The sequence below is a fragment of the Vitis riparia genome, chromosome 12 (genome assembly GCF_004353265.1).
Source record: "Vitis riparia cultivar Riparia Gloire de Montpellier isolate 1030 chromosome 12, EGFV_Vit.rip_1.0, whole genome shotgun sequence".
Lineage (NCBI taxonomy): Eukaryota > Viridiplantae > Streptophyta > Magnoliopsida > Vitales > Vitaceae > Vitis > Vitis riparia.
This window is the reverse complement of record NC_048442.1, coordinates 4,830,821-4,845,354: the sequence shown is the minus strand read 5'-3', so window position 1 is coordinate 4,845,354 and position 14,534 is coordinate 4,830,821. Positions and strand designations below refer to the sequence as shown.

Genomic DNA, 14,534 nt, shown 5'->3' with positions numbered 1-14,534 from the left:
ATATTTATTAATAATTTTATTATTATTATTATTATTATTATTATTGAATTTAAAATTTAGAAAAAAAAAAGGGTATGAGAGCCAAATTAGGTAGGTGAAAGGGTAGTTATAGTCCAGAAAAGACTAAAAAAAAGAGTGCCGTTGGGGGGCTCCGGTGACGTGGCAGAAAACGTACTGGATAAGTAAATATTTGTACACACATAAAATACACGCATTCTCCTCTCTCTCTCTCTCTCTCTCTACTCTACTCTCTCAACGCAAAACCAAAAGGCAAAAACAAAAACAAAACGCTCTTCAAAAGCACACAAAGCAAAAACAATCCCAAGAAACAAAAACACCGAAAGCAATATCTTCTTCTCCTCCTTCGTTTCCTCCTTTCTTTCTTGAATTTGAAGGAATCGGAATCGGAATCGATATTCAAATTCAAGAACACTCTTGGTCGTCGTCGTGAAATGGTTGCCGGAGTGGACTCGTCGGACCCTGCTACAGTGACAGGAATTGCGATGGATTTTCCGGTGTCGGATGAGGCGGCGTTTGTTTCGCCTCCGAGGGTTCCACCGAGGCTCCGGAGGAGGCTCGTGGAGAGCAGGAGTCCGTCCACTGCTGAGGAAATCGAAGCCAAGCTTCGGGACGCCGATCGTCGGAGACAGGTCTTCAGTTTTTTTTTGATCGTGTCTTAGGCCTCTGGGAAAATTGAGGAAATGGATAAAAGAGTAGAATTTTGGGATTTTTCTTTTGTTTTTGTTTGCTTTTGAAGTAAAAAAAAAAAAGGTTCAAGTCAATTGGGCGAGATAGTGCTCTTAGGCTCTGTTGAATGGAGTTTTCTGATTTTCCCGGTTCCAAATAACGGGAATTTCTTTTTCTTTTCTTTTTTTTTTTTCCATTATTTTCTCAGCATCCAAACAGGTTATATATATTTTCTTTTGTTTTTTTAGGTGTTACTGTTTGAATTGTACCTTTACTTTGAAGGTTGTTATTTATAGTGTTAGGTGGGGGTGGGTGCTTCTTCTTCTTTCTCTTGGTTTTCTACGTTTGGTCATGAATGTAAACTATCTATGCCTTTCTTGTTTGCCGTGAATTCCGGGATGATATGAGCATGGTCATTTGTATTTTCAATTTGGGTGAAATTTTAATTTTTTTTGTAGCTACCCGTGACTTCAATTTCATGGGAACTATAATTTTTATTTATTTTTTATTGCCGTTTATTTTTCTCCAATTTCCCTTTCCTGGTTTTGAGTTGATCGAATTTCCATTTCCTGGTGCAGCAATTCTACGAGAGGCTGTCAAGCAAGGCACGGCCAAAGATGAGAAGCCCGTCACGGTCTTCCTCCAATGAGGAAGACCTTGGTCAGCGTCTTGAAGCAAAGCTCCAAGCAGCTGAGCAGAAAAGGTACTTTTGGGAGTGATTTTGATAGGTGTTAAAAGGGCTTCCTTGGATGTTTGACAGTTTTTTTAAAAATCACTTTTAAAAATGAGGTGATTCTACTTGGTAGGGATTCTTCCAAAAACCACTGCTTTCTTATATGTTAAAACACTTTTTTTAATTTATATCCAATCAATCACTGAATAATTCGCTTTAAAAGCAGTTTGCGTTTCTAATGAAAGCATTACTAACAAAAGTGCTAACCAGAATTACTCCCAAATGGGCTGTAAATTTTGTAGCATGGTCTCTGAGCACTTGTGTTGTGTTGTGTTGTATTTCTCTAATGGCCGGCTTGAATTGTTATTGCCATTGTTATGCTAGAGATGATTTAAGGTATGGTTATGTGCTAGAGATTATATTCGTATATCTCAGTTGGGCAGTTGGCAAATCTTGTTTCCAAACAAAACAATTTAGGTACCTATCATTGGTTAGGTTTCAAAAGGTCTATCATGTGATAACTAACTGTTCCTAGACATCGTTTCTCTGAAGTGGTTTGGTATCTGGCTCATTGCTGTCCTACTTGTGTATAATGATAATGATGTAGGCTGTGATGCTAATCTATTCATATACTTTTGATCATCCTTCTCCTTTTCTGGGCTTGAAAAGTGTGTAACCACCACATTTCTTGCGAGTACCATTTAGATGCTTGGTCATGACCATACCATCTTCATAGGCTCAATTACATGTCCCCTAGTGCTTTTTTAAGTAGTAGACATCCACAAATATGACAGTTGCATTCTAGTTCAAGAACTTCTCAAATTGTCTTGTTCATTGCTCTATAATAATAAAAGCTATGTACCATGGAAAGCTTAAATTTTTATGTACACAGTAAATCTCTCTTTAGTAATTGCCTAAAAAAACTCCACATCCTCATTCATGGTGTTGATGGTATGTGTATATGAATGTCCATCTCATTGGTTTCCTTGCCAACCTTGTCCAAAATAAAATATCCAATAACTAGTATGCTTTCATTTTTTGTGTCATTTGGGTACTGCGATTGATGATGGAAAAGATAAGTAAGGGACATTTTGCAAATTATTGACTCCAAACAGAAAACTATAACTTACAACATATGTTGAAATTAGATTTCCCAGAGAAGGGATTCATTTGTTTCTCTCTCCCTCTTTCTCTTTATATATATATATATGTATGTATGTATGTATGCATGTATTTATGTATATATGTAAATTAGGTGTGTTAGTATGACATCTGAATTTGAATTCTTTGATATTACTGTAGCTTGCTGCTTTTGATATGTAGGAAAGTTTTGTAACTCTAATCTATTCTAAATCTAGTTGATGCTAGTCAATTTTATGGTACTTGTTTACTTAATTTTTTAACCAACAGGTTGAGCATTTTGGCAAAGGCTCAGATGCGGCTGGCTAGGTTGGATGAGCTTCGGCAAGCTGCTAAAATAGAGGTACAAATGCGTTTTGAAAAGGAGCGCAAGAATCTTGGTACAAAAGTGGAATCACGGGTTCAGCAGGCAGAAGAAAATAGAATGCTCATCCAAAAGGCTTATAGGCAGAGGAGGGCCACGTTAAAGGAGAGAACATCTCAGTCCTTATTGAGGAGGATGGCTCGGGAGAGCAAGTATAAGGAGCGTGTGCGTGCTGCAATTCACCAGAAGCGTGTTGCTGCTGAGAAGAAGCGCTTAGGATTGCTGGAAGCAGAGAAGAAGAGAGCACGTGCTCGGGTATTGCAAGTGCGGCGGGTAGCTAAGTCTGTTTCTCATCAACGAGAAATTGAGAGGAGGAGAATAAAAGATCAGTTGGAAGATCGACTACAAAGGGTACTTACTAATTTTCAGTAATTTTGAATAAGATCTTTCAACAAATGGAATTGTTCTTCTGCGACTTGGTGATCACTTCTAGTGCTAGTTATAATACTACATGCTTTCTCATGGAATTCTTGATAAATAGGCAAAGAGGCAGAGAGCAGAATATCTGAGGCAGAGAGGAAGACTACATGGTTCTGCGCGTGTGAATTTGAAGAAGATGCACAGGCAGGCAGATCTCCTTTCAAGGAAACTAGCGAGGTAAAGCTAGCATGTTTTTCCACCATAGTATATTTTACATTCATTTACCATTGTTTGAACTGGTTTTATTTTTTCTACAGAAGTTATGTATATTTTCTTAGCTTCTCGAGTCACAAGTCAGCTCATCAGGAGAGTATTCATGGCCTAGCTTGCTACTTCCCTACTTCGATGGGAGTACTATAATATTCATGGCCTAGCTTGTTCTATCAAATGACTCATGCATTTCATTGTGAACAACTGTTTTCTTTACCATCATCATAACCTTGCAGATGTTTATATGAAGATCTAAATAAAAAATGAAAATAATAAAGTGAAGATGTGTTTATTCCTTGCTCTATAGGTGAACGGTCCTTTTGATTTTGGCAATATTCTCATACTTGTAAACTTGCCTGCAGATTCAGTTGGATATGAATTTTTTTTTGCTTTTTTCCTTTCTCTTTCTTCTATCATTCTTTCCTTTTTCTTTTTCTTTAATTTTTCAAAGCTACCTATATTTTTCATCCTGAAAAATTATTGCAATTTAGGTGCTGGAGACGGTTCCTCAAGCTGAAGGGAACTACGTTAACCTTGGCAAAAGCTTTTGATGCCTTGAAAATTAATGGGGAATGTGTTAAGTCAATGCCATTTGAGCAGCTTGCTCTTCTGATTGAATCAACTGCTACCCTTGAGACTGTAAAAGCTCTACTAGACCGGTTTGAGAGTCGCTTTAAGCTTTCACAGGCTATTGCTGCTACCACTAGTCCATCCAGCTGGAATAACATCGATCACCTTCTAAAGAGAGTCGCTTCCCCAAATAGAAGGGGTACACCTAGGACTTCTAGTAGGAGCAGAGGCACAAAGAAACAGGGGTCCATCAGACAAGCAGCCAAAATTCCAGCCAAATTATCAAGGTATCAAGTGAGAGTGGTGCTCTGTGCTTACATGATATTGGGTCATCCAGATGCTGTTTTCAGTGGTCAAGGAGAGTGTGAGATTGCACTGGCCCAGTCAGCTAAAAGTTTTGTACGAGAGTTTGAATTACTGATAAAGATTATTTTAGATGGGCCCATGCAGAGTTCTGATGAAGAGTCTGACCCCACATTGCCAAGACGTTGGGCCTTCAGGTCTCAGCTTGTGGCATTTGATAAAGCCTGGTGCGCCTACTTGAATTGCTTTGTGGTGTGGAAAGTTAAGGATGCTCGGTCATTGGAGGAGGATTTGGTGAGAGCAGCTTGCCAGCTTGAGCTCTCTATGATTCAAACTTGCAAGATGACTCCAAAAGGAGATAATGGTGCTCTTACTCATGACATGAAGGCAATTCAGAAGCAGGTTTTTTACCCACTTTATGAATAATCTTTTTTGGGAAAATTATCAAACATGCTTGACCACTAAAATTAAAAAAAAGAAAAAAGAAAAAGGGTTTGGGCATCCAACAGGATTCCACCAAATACTAGCAAATCAAGTATCCCATGTTCTTTCGCACTAAATAATTTTTCTTTTTTTTATTTTTATTATTTTATTTTTAAGCCTTTAGAAATCATTCTGTGACCAAAAGCTTCATATAAAAATTCAAATCCAGCTATTTAAGCTTACAAATTAAAGTGCATTTTGAATTTTCTGTTAAAAGGAGGCTTTAAATGTAGTAAAATTTGTTGGTGCAAGATGTTTGTGTTAGCAGGTCAATCCTCTTATTTAGGCTTCCATTACTGACCAGAACTTCTTGACAACCAATGGTTTCAGTAGTCCTTTTTCTGGCGTATATGCCTAATGGTTGTCACTGCATTTATGTTGACACAGGTTACAGAAGATCAGAAACTTCTGAGGGAAAAAGTGCAACATCTGAGTGGAGATGCTGGGATTGAGCGTATGGAATGTGCTCTTTCCGAGACACGAAGTAAATACTTTCAAGCAATGGAGAAAGGAATCTCGATAGGGTCGCCAATTGTGCAATTTTTATCTCCAACCCTGCCTAGTTCCTCAGATGCACCTTCTGTTGCTAGTCCAGAGAAAAGAAGTAACCTGATTGAGGGCAGTGAGAAGTCAAGCCATGTAGTTCGCTCCTTATTTGGAGAAGATGCTTCTTCCCAGCCCGGAATAGCTGGCCTCTCTTCTCCTAGAAGCAGTTTAGACGGTCAGTTGGATTCTTCTGCCAAAAAATTGGTAGCAGAAAATGAATTGATTGTAAATGAACTTGTTCATGAGCAGCACTATGCTTTTGCTGATAGCTTGAGTGTTGCTGACAAAGAGCAAAGGAATATGAAGGTTAGTATATTTTCTTAATTATAATTCTCTCTAAAACAATAATCAGCATGCATGGTAGAAGTAGAACCTGACAAGTCCAAATCTTAACATTTTCTCGTATATGTGAAGAGAAATAGAGGAAATGCCCCTTTCATTAATAAATGCTTTGGTGGTGTTCTTCCCTTTGAAGCTGACATGAATGAACATGTTTTTCATGTCCTGTCAATGTAATGCATGACTGAGGCATGCTGATGTAGGACAACCCTAGGATGGTTGCCTACACTCAACGGTAGGTGGGCTAGGGTTTTATTTTTAGGGTGTAAGGAGAGGAATAAGGAATAAATTTTATGGTAGAGAAAATTATAAGATAAGAAATAGAGAGAAAGAAGAAACAATGAAAAAAAGATGGAAAACCTTAGAGTCTCACTAAGGCCTTCAAGGGGTCTCACCATTGACGGTTGCAACCTTGCAATGTAAGAAAATATAATATTATTAATATCAATTTATCCCTTTGATTTACATTGATTAGCCTATTTATAGGCTTCTCTAAGAAATCCAAAGTCTACTAAGGCTCTAATAACCTATTATGATTTAATTCTAATTATAACATTCAAAGACTACTAGGACTCTAATAACCTATCATGACTCAAATTCTAATTATATTATAACTCAACTAGCTAATCCTAATTAGATTCCAACAAAGACCAATCCTAATTCAATTCTAATTAATATTAATCCTACTTAAAGTTTACTTAGCTCTTTCCTTTCCTCCTTGAGTAAACTTTAAAAGGCTTTCCCCCATCACATGCTGTAATTCTTGTTTGGCCAAATAGGTTTATGGTTCATTAGTGTGGATTTTTATGGAATGGGATTTGACCATTTCATTTGAAAACCAATTGTTATTTAGTGACTGTAAGTGAAACCTTTTACAGCATTCAACATCATATCCTAAGGCCCATCCACTGGTTTAGGAGGGGTATTGTTGCACCTGAACAACCAACACAACTCCGCTGCTTTTTTAATTTGAACCCTTGATTCTGATACCAATCCTTAAATTGAATTTTGATCATTTCATCTGAAAAATTGGTGTCTAGTGAGGTAGACCAAATCTTTTATGGCATGCAACATTACACTGTACAAATTCATTTTAAGAGCCATCATTGGGTGAGCTATCCCTTGGGCTTAAGAATGATATTGTTGCACCTCAATAAGGTTATTGCCCCATAATCTTGTTAAATATTAGCTAGCTTGATACGCATTATTGTCTGGTAATTTAAACTTTAGGGCAATCGATATTTTAAAAAATGCTACTCAAGTCTTGGTTTCATGAGGTCGAGGCTTTGGACCCTTCCATTGGTTTTCCCCCATTTATTGAACTGAATACAATTGAGAGGGAGGCTGCATGTGAGGCAGGTGTTAAGTGGTAGCCGGCTCAATATATATTGTTAGCCCATTACTTAATAATTAAAGCCTTTTGGAGCCATTGGTAGTTTAATAACAACTAACATTAGAAATTGGTTGGGCTGGGCAATTATGAGTAGAGTTCTTGAATTAATCTGTTTCTTCATTTGTTCATTGCTCAGACAAAGATTAGAGAGACAATGGAGAAGGCTTTCTGGGATGGCATTATGGAATCTATGAAAGAGGATGAGCCCAACTATGATCGGGTTGTTGAACTCATGCGGGAAGTGAGGGATGAAATCTGCAATGTAGCTCCTCAGAGCTGGAAACCAGAGATTGTTGAAGCTATTGATCTAGATATTCTTTCTCAGGTAGTGATTGTACTACTACTATTACCTAGCCAGTAAATTATTACCATTGTTGAAACTAGTGGAGATTGGATATAATTTTTTGTTCTCTCTCTCTCTCACCCTTCTCTTTTTTTGGGTCTAAGGTGCTGAAGTCAGGAAACCTGGACATAGATTATCTTGGAAAGATTTTGGAGTATGCGCTGGTCACTTTGCAGAAGCTCTCTGCTCCAGCTAATGAAGGTGAAATGAAGGTGATTCATGAGGGATTATTGAAGGAACTGGCTGAGATATGTGAAACAGAAGATAAATTGAAGAATTCACATGTTATTGCAATGATCAAGGGTCTGCGCTTTGTTCTGGAGCAGGTTCAGGTGTGTTTTTCTGCCCCTTCTCTAGTTTTTGTGATGCCATAATTTTTTATCTTAAATCACCAATGTATATGAATAATGACCACCTTTATTTCTTTACTGTTATGTCAGTATTTGGTTATTTTTGTGATGTCAGTACCATTTAGTAATCAAGTGATAGACCACAGATGATAGATATCCTAATCCTAATATGTCAATACTAGGCTTTGTATCAGGATGCACCTTGGCAAGTTCAAGGTTTAGATTAACTTCATACAGGATTTTAAGTTTTAGATGATGCTTTCATCTGTGTTAGGTTTTAAATGTATCACAGCAATTATTATAGTGGTTCTGCTAATGTTGATGATTTGTTATCACTGCATGCTAATATAACATATTGGTTCTATGGTGTTTTCTTCTAGAATCTGTTAACAACTCTAGTTTCTCTTAGAACCACACTTACTAGTCAAGATCACTAAAACCTCTGATAGTCTACTGTAGGAATGTCAGTAGTGATTTATGCCTTCCATTGGTTTTTACTTAAACACTTGTCCACATACCACAAGAGCTTGTATTATTAATACATATCTATTTAATGTCCTGCAAAGCATTTCTGTAATCTTTATAATCAACAAAAAAAAGTGTATTTCTGAGGATATCAGCCTGTGTCAAGCGCTCTTTGTAGACAGGGAATCTGATAATTTTATCAGTTTTGTAAGAATGCACATTTGCTTGATTGGATATCTTACAACCTGCAGCAATTCCTGACAGGCACTTAAGCAGGAGATAAGCAAAGCACGTATAAGAATGATGGAGCCTTTGCTAAAGGGGCCTGCAGGTTTTGATTACCTTAAAAATGCTTTTGCCAACCATTATGGTTCTCCATCTGATGCATTCACCTCTCTACCACTGACGGCTCAGTGGATTTCATCCATATGGCATGGCAAAGATCAAGAGTGGAATGATCACAAAAATTCTCTCTCAGCCTTGACAAATGGTGAAAGTTCATATCAGGGGCGTCTTCCTTCCACCACTCTTAGAACTGGTGGCAGCATTATGGTCAAAACTAATGGAAGCCAAGTGACTTCGGTTCCTTCAGCTGCAACTAGTACAGGTTTGATTAGTGAAACTCATATAAAGTATTTTCTGTAAACAACCCATATTTTCAAGCATTTGAGGTCTCCCAAGGAGGAGTCTTTGATTCATTGGAAACACTAACTCTGTTTTGAATTGAAAATAGGATGTGATTCAAGCTTTGGAACAAATTCTTTCTAACACATTGTTATGTGGGTTTCTGTAATTGGATCAGGTAATCAACAACCTGAATGCAATGGAGAAAGGGTTGATTTGTTGGTGAGGCTTGGGTTGTTGAAGCTAGTAAGCGGGATATCTGGTATAACACAGGAATCTTTACCTGAAACACTTAAGCTTAACCTCAATAGGCTGAGAGCTGTTCAAGCCCAGATTCAGAAGATCATTGTGATTTCCACCAGGTAACTGGATCAGAGTGGAGTTAAAATTCTTACTTTTTGTGCTCATAACTTTAACCTAAGTTAATTTGATACACATCATTGGTCTATTACCTAAGAACTTAAACTCTTTGATTAAATCAATTGTTTAGCACGGTGTCACAGCCTTTATTGAACCCATGTGCAAGCAAGAAGGCTGCTCATGCGGGCAATTTGTTTGAATTTGTAGTTTAACATACACAAACACATTCTTTCCACATCATTTGATGGCTCTTTATATATTATCTATAAATTCAGAGTACTTAGGATTTGAGGGCATGAAGGGAAAAAGGACAGTGGTAAAGAAGGAAAAAGTAGAACTGTAATTAGCTTGGTCCTTGGGAAATATTTTTTGGGCCCACTGTTCCATTATTTGGCCTGAACAAAAATCCTCAACATGTCAAAGCTATGTTGTACAAAATTCCTCACAGGTTAATATTTGTAGACGCTCTTCTGCCCTGAATACATAAGCCAGTAGTATTAGAGCTCTCCACATTACTGAGACAAATGGGCTACTGCCTTGAAACAGTTGATTTTTCCAGGAAAAGGAAAATTTTGTCCTCGTCAAGTTCCAATGACCCATCCTTCTATTTGCTTGCTCATTTTTCCATTTTTGGGAGTTCATTCTTTCCCTCCTTAATTGTCTAAGCACTGATGGATGCTAATCTCAAATAATGAAAATGCAGCATTCTTGTTTGTCGACAAATCCTCATGAGTGAGGTAGCACTAGCCAACCCTGTGGAGATGGAAAACATGGTAGTTAGGTGTGGAGAAGAAGTCTCAGAGCTCTTGGACCGTTCTGAGGAGGCAGGAATTGAAGAAATTGTTGAAATCATGAGTGGATTTTCAAGAGATGGTGAGGAAGCCTCCAACATCAACAAGCTTCAAGCGAGGAAAGCAGTTATGAGTAGGATGTTGGTGAAGAGCCTGCAAGCTGGGGATGCCGTGTTTGAGAGAATATCCCATGCTGTTTATTTGGCTGCAAGAGGAGTAGTGCTTGCAGGGAATGGCCCTCAAGGAAGAAAATTAGCAGAAATGGCACTCCGGCGGGTGGGAGCTGTTGATCTGACTGATAGAGTGGTGGAAGCTGCTGAAATATTGCTGGCAGCAGCCACGGTGTCGGTTAATGTTCATGGGCAATGGTATACATATCTGACTGATAACATGTGATTGGTTTGACATGAAGAAGAATGAAGTTAATTACAAGGTGGAAAGAAGAAAATAATGCACACACCTGTACATAGTAGTGGGTGTACATTTATGTTTTAAGTATGAACACAGGATGGAGGGTTGTTAATATGAAGAAATATTTCATGAATAGGAGAGGGATGTTGTAAATAATATTTATAACTGAATTGAATGTTTCTTTTCTATTCTGATTCAGCTCCCTTTATTTTCTGTCCAGACTCCAGAGAAATAAAGTCTGTCTGTCTGTCTGCATGTCTGTTAATAACATTTGGGATATAAATAATTGCTTTGATGTTTCATACGCTAAGTTTCTCTTTCATTTTGCTACTTGTGATATGACCTATAACCAAAACTGCATAGTTGTTAGAATGGATTTGGTTCAGGTAAGGACGGATGGAAACAAGGCAAAAGCTTGTGTAATCTCTGTAAAAGCTTGTGTAATCTCTGTAAATCATTGGTAACATAGTTCTGGAAATTCCAATTGAAGTATGTTTGACCACATTTTTGTGGATTAGGTACCTTAGAAATGAGAACTTGCACAGAGGAGTGAATTTTGTATTGCATGAAGAGAGTGAATAAGCTCAACATAACACCATTCTTCATTCCTTTACAAAATGAGGAAGTTTAAATGTGAATAGACCAAGTTACAGTATTCTTCATGATGTATGAATCTTTCTACTGATATAAACCATGAGAACCAAGATGGAAATTGGAATTCCTTCAATGAACAGCAGCAACTTCCTCACTTTGGTGCTCCCCACCTTCCATCCCCAACAATCTTTGTCACGGTTTTATGACAAATTAAAGCTACAAACACCTCAGCTATTGAAAAGTATAAGCCAAAAGATAACAACCCTGTCACTTTCTGGTTAGCAATAAGATATCATACATTTCAACCACATAGAACCTACAAAATGATTTAAGAACACAACTTGTAATTTGCAGATTGGAAGGATAGTCTTCATGGTTGGAGAACATACAAGTGGCTGTGAATGTATAATTCTTGAATAGAGTTGAGAAGTGTATGAAGATATTAGGGGCTATGTGATTGTTCATATATCAAGATGGTCTGTGTCTTTGCTACTGTCTTCCATGGGGAGAGCCATGGGGTACTCATTTCCAAATGTTCAGTGAGAAAAGCAAATTGAAAGCCTGCAGTGAATATCAATAAATTAGCCCATGGAGAATTTGAGGCTCATGAGTATATATCAAGAAGACAAGTCACTTATTATACCTGGAGAGCTGCTTGGCACCATGTCTTATGACCATAGGCAACAACAACTTCAATATTAATTTGCGTATAAGGACATTTGAGACCAGAATTGACAATTTAATCTTAATACTGAAGCACAAGATGTTGAACATCAACTTCTGTGAAGGATTGGAGTTTAGGGCAAGTAGATATGCCCTTAAAGGAACAGTTAGATGTCAATCACAACTGACCTGAAATTGGCTAGATCGAAATGGTACTTCAAACACATATTGCGAGGTGCTTTGACTTCTTCTATGTCTCTGCCTTACAAGGAAGAAAATACTTCAAAAAATCCACATAATCATTGGTAAGTACAAGAAGACCCCAATATTATGTGTCTGTTTTCAACTGCTGTGTTGGAAGAAAAAAAAAAAAGGACAAAACCCCTCTAATTGAAGGGAGGGGGCAAAGTAGCATAAGATGCTACTTTCCCATGCCAGTCTTTTGTATTATGAAGCTTTGAACCATCTCAACCCAAAGGATATCCATCAATCTAATAGTTCATCATGATTTGCAAAACACAGGTTTGCATGCAACAATGACACTAAACAATAAAGATTGATGCTAGTTTAGCTTATTAGAGAACAAAGGACTACTGAGTCAGACATCTGTTTTCCATTGGAGATGGTGCCCTAATCAAGAAGATTAAAGGGTGATTGGAGTTGGAAGTGTCATAATCACCTGAAAGAAAACAATTGCAAAGACATGGACAGATGCACGTAAAATGTATGTATATCCATTAACAAATGGTTAATTGAGAGGAAGACATCATTTTTGAAACCACAAGGATTTCAGGTTTCTTAGCTTTGGTAGTAACACACCCAACATCTCCTTGTTTAATACAAATCATCTTCCTAGAAGTAAAACAGCAGCATCCTCAGGCGCCTTTGCAGAAGCTCTCAGCACCAGTTAATGAAGGTGACTCATGAGGGATGGTCAAAGGGCTGGCTGAGATATCTGAAACAGAAGACATGTTTATTATCTATTTGTGTACAATGGGAATTCCTTGTATTCAGGATGTCAATCTTTCTAAACATCCGACTCTGCAGATACAAACAATGGGAATTCCTCCAATGAGAAGCACAGGAACATTGTCAATTCTAAGAAAAGGATCCTGTTTCTGAATAGGATACATGACAGTGATCTAAGTAATCATCCCAACAGCAACATGAGACAGAAGACCTAATAAAAACTAAAACAAGAACAAAATGACATCAAAATTAGGAAAGAAATAAATGCAGCAAAATCATAACAAAGATGCTATATTCCTGTATCCTTGCCTTAGGAACGTGACTAATTGGTGATCTCTCCCTTTATGCAAGCAGAAGCATAGGAAAAAACCATCTCTGGTAAAATGCTGACTGCCAAACCAAAATAGAGCAACCTCAGCCAAACATGACCTGACTTGACCAATTCAGTACTAGAAACATAGAAGCCATTGTAGTAGTGTACTTGTCATCTCTCTGTTTAATATCAATTAAGTTTTCAGGCACTGAAAGAGCAGAACCTTCCTCACTCCACCTTCCATCCCCAGCAACCTTTGAAATAATTTTGTTACAAATTAAAACAACAAATGCCTTATTTATTGAAAAGCATAAGCCCAAAGAAAACATACCTGTTTCTTTCTGGTTAGGTATAAGATACCACACATTTCAACCTCATACAACCTACAGAATGATGTAAAGCAACTTGTAATTTGCAGATTATGAAGAGGGTCTCCTCTGTTTTACCATCAGAAAATGGACCAAAGCAATCAAAATATTTCTGTAACCATAAATTAGCCAAAAAAATGTGCCCATGTATGCTTATGTAAGAGAAAATTAGAAATCAGCCTTGCCAATTGGAAAGGTAACTTACTTGATTCATGGAGAGTATACAAGTGACTTTGTTTAGTATGAGCCACCTGGATTCAAATATTTCTTCACTCTTGATAGCTTTGTTCCTGATTTGTAGCTTAATAAGAAAAATGAAAAAATAAGAATCTTAAACCAAACAAACAGAGCATAAAATTGACTTTTGTTAATGTGTAATTCTTGAATAGAGTCAAGAAGTGTATAAAGATTCTTATGATTGTCCATGAGTAGAACTATTATGATTGTCCAAGGGGAGTTGAACTTGGGTGTTGAAAATTACCAATGAAAGAGTTGAGGGCATGTATCTTGGCTGTTGTCTTTCATGGGGAGTCATTGAAGAAAGATCATTGCCAAATGTCTAGTGAGAAAATCATATGGAAAGCCTACAGTAAATGTCGATAAATTAGTCCATGGAACAGAAATAGAGGCTCATGAGTTTATTTAATAAAACAATTCACTTATTATACCTCAAGAACTGATTGGCACAATGTGTTATGACAATAGGCAACAACATCTTAAAAGTTTGTGTATTAGGAGACTTGATACTAGAACCACAAATCCAATCTTAATATCTTGCAGCACAAGATGTTGAAGATCCACTTCTATCAAGGATGGAGCTCAGGACAAGTAGACGTGACACACAACTGAACTGAACTTGGCAAGATTGACAGTTCCCAACGACCAGAGCTTAGAGGTGCTTTGACTTCTTTCTTCTGCAAGTACAAGAAGACCTCAATATGCCGTATCATGACGATGTAAGAGTGAAGGAAGGGGGTAAAGTAGAAGACAAGTGGCATCAAGTCAAAAGATGAGATTTTGAGTTTGAGACACTAGGCAATTCCATATCAACACAAATTGGACTTAAAATAGTGACTGAAACCAATTGAATAATAGGCTCTTTTGGAGGGATCCTTTTTCTAATTTCATAAATTCTTATACTCTAATTCTATTTCA

At 37.5% G+C, this 14,534-nt stretch overlaps 1 protein-coding gene across 1 annotated transcript; it reads left to right on the top strand.

The window, feature by feature from the left end:
* The first annotated feature begins 295 nt into the window (after positions 1 to 295).
* On the top strand, positions 296 to 10,776 carry LOC117926673. Its single transcript, XM_034845880.1, has 11 exons — positions 296 to 650; positions 1,266 to 1,390; positions 2,771 to 3,215; positions 3,346 to 3,461; positions 3,986 to 4,769; positions 5,238 to 5,702; positions 7,265 to 7,453; positions 7,576 to 7,803; positions 8,551 to 8,893; positions 9,089 to 9,272; positions 9,974 to 10,776. The coding sequence occupies exons 1-11, from the start codon at positions 453 to 455 to the stop codon at positions 10,455 to 10,457; spliced, it is 3,561 nt and encodes a 1,186-aa protein (XP_034701771.1). The 5' UTR covers positions 296 to 452; the 3' UTR covers positions 10,458 to 10,776.
* The last annotated feature ends 3,758 nt before the right edge of the window (positions 10,777 to 14,534 follow it).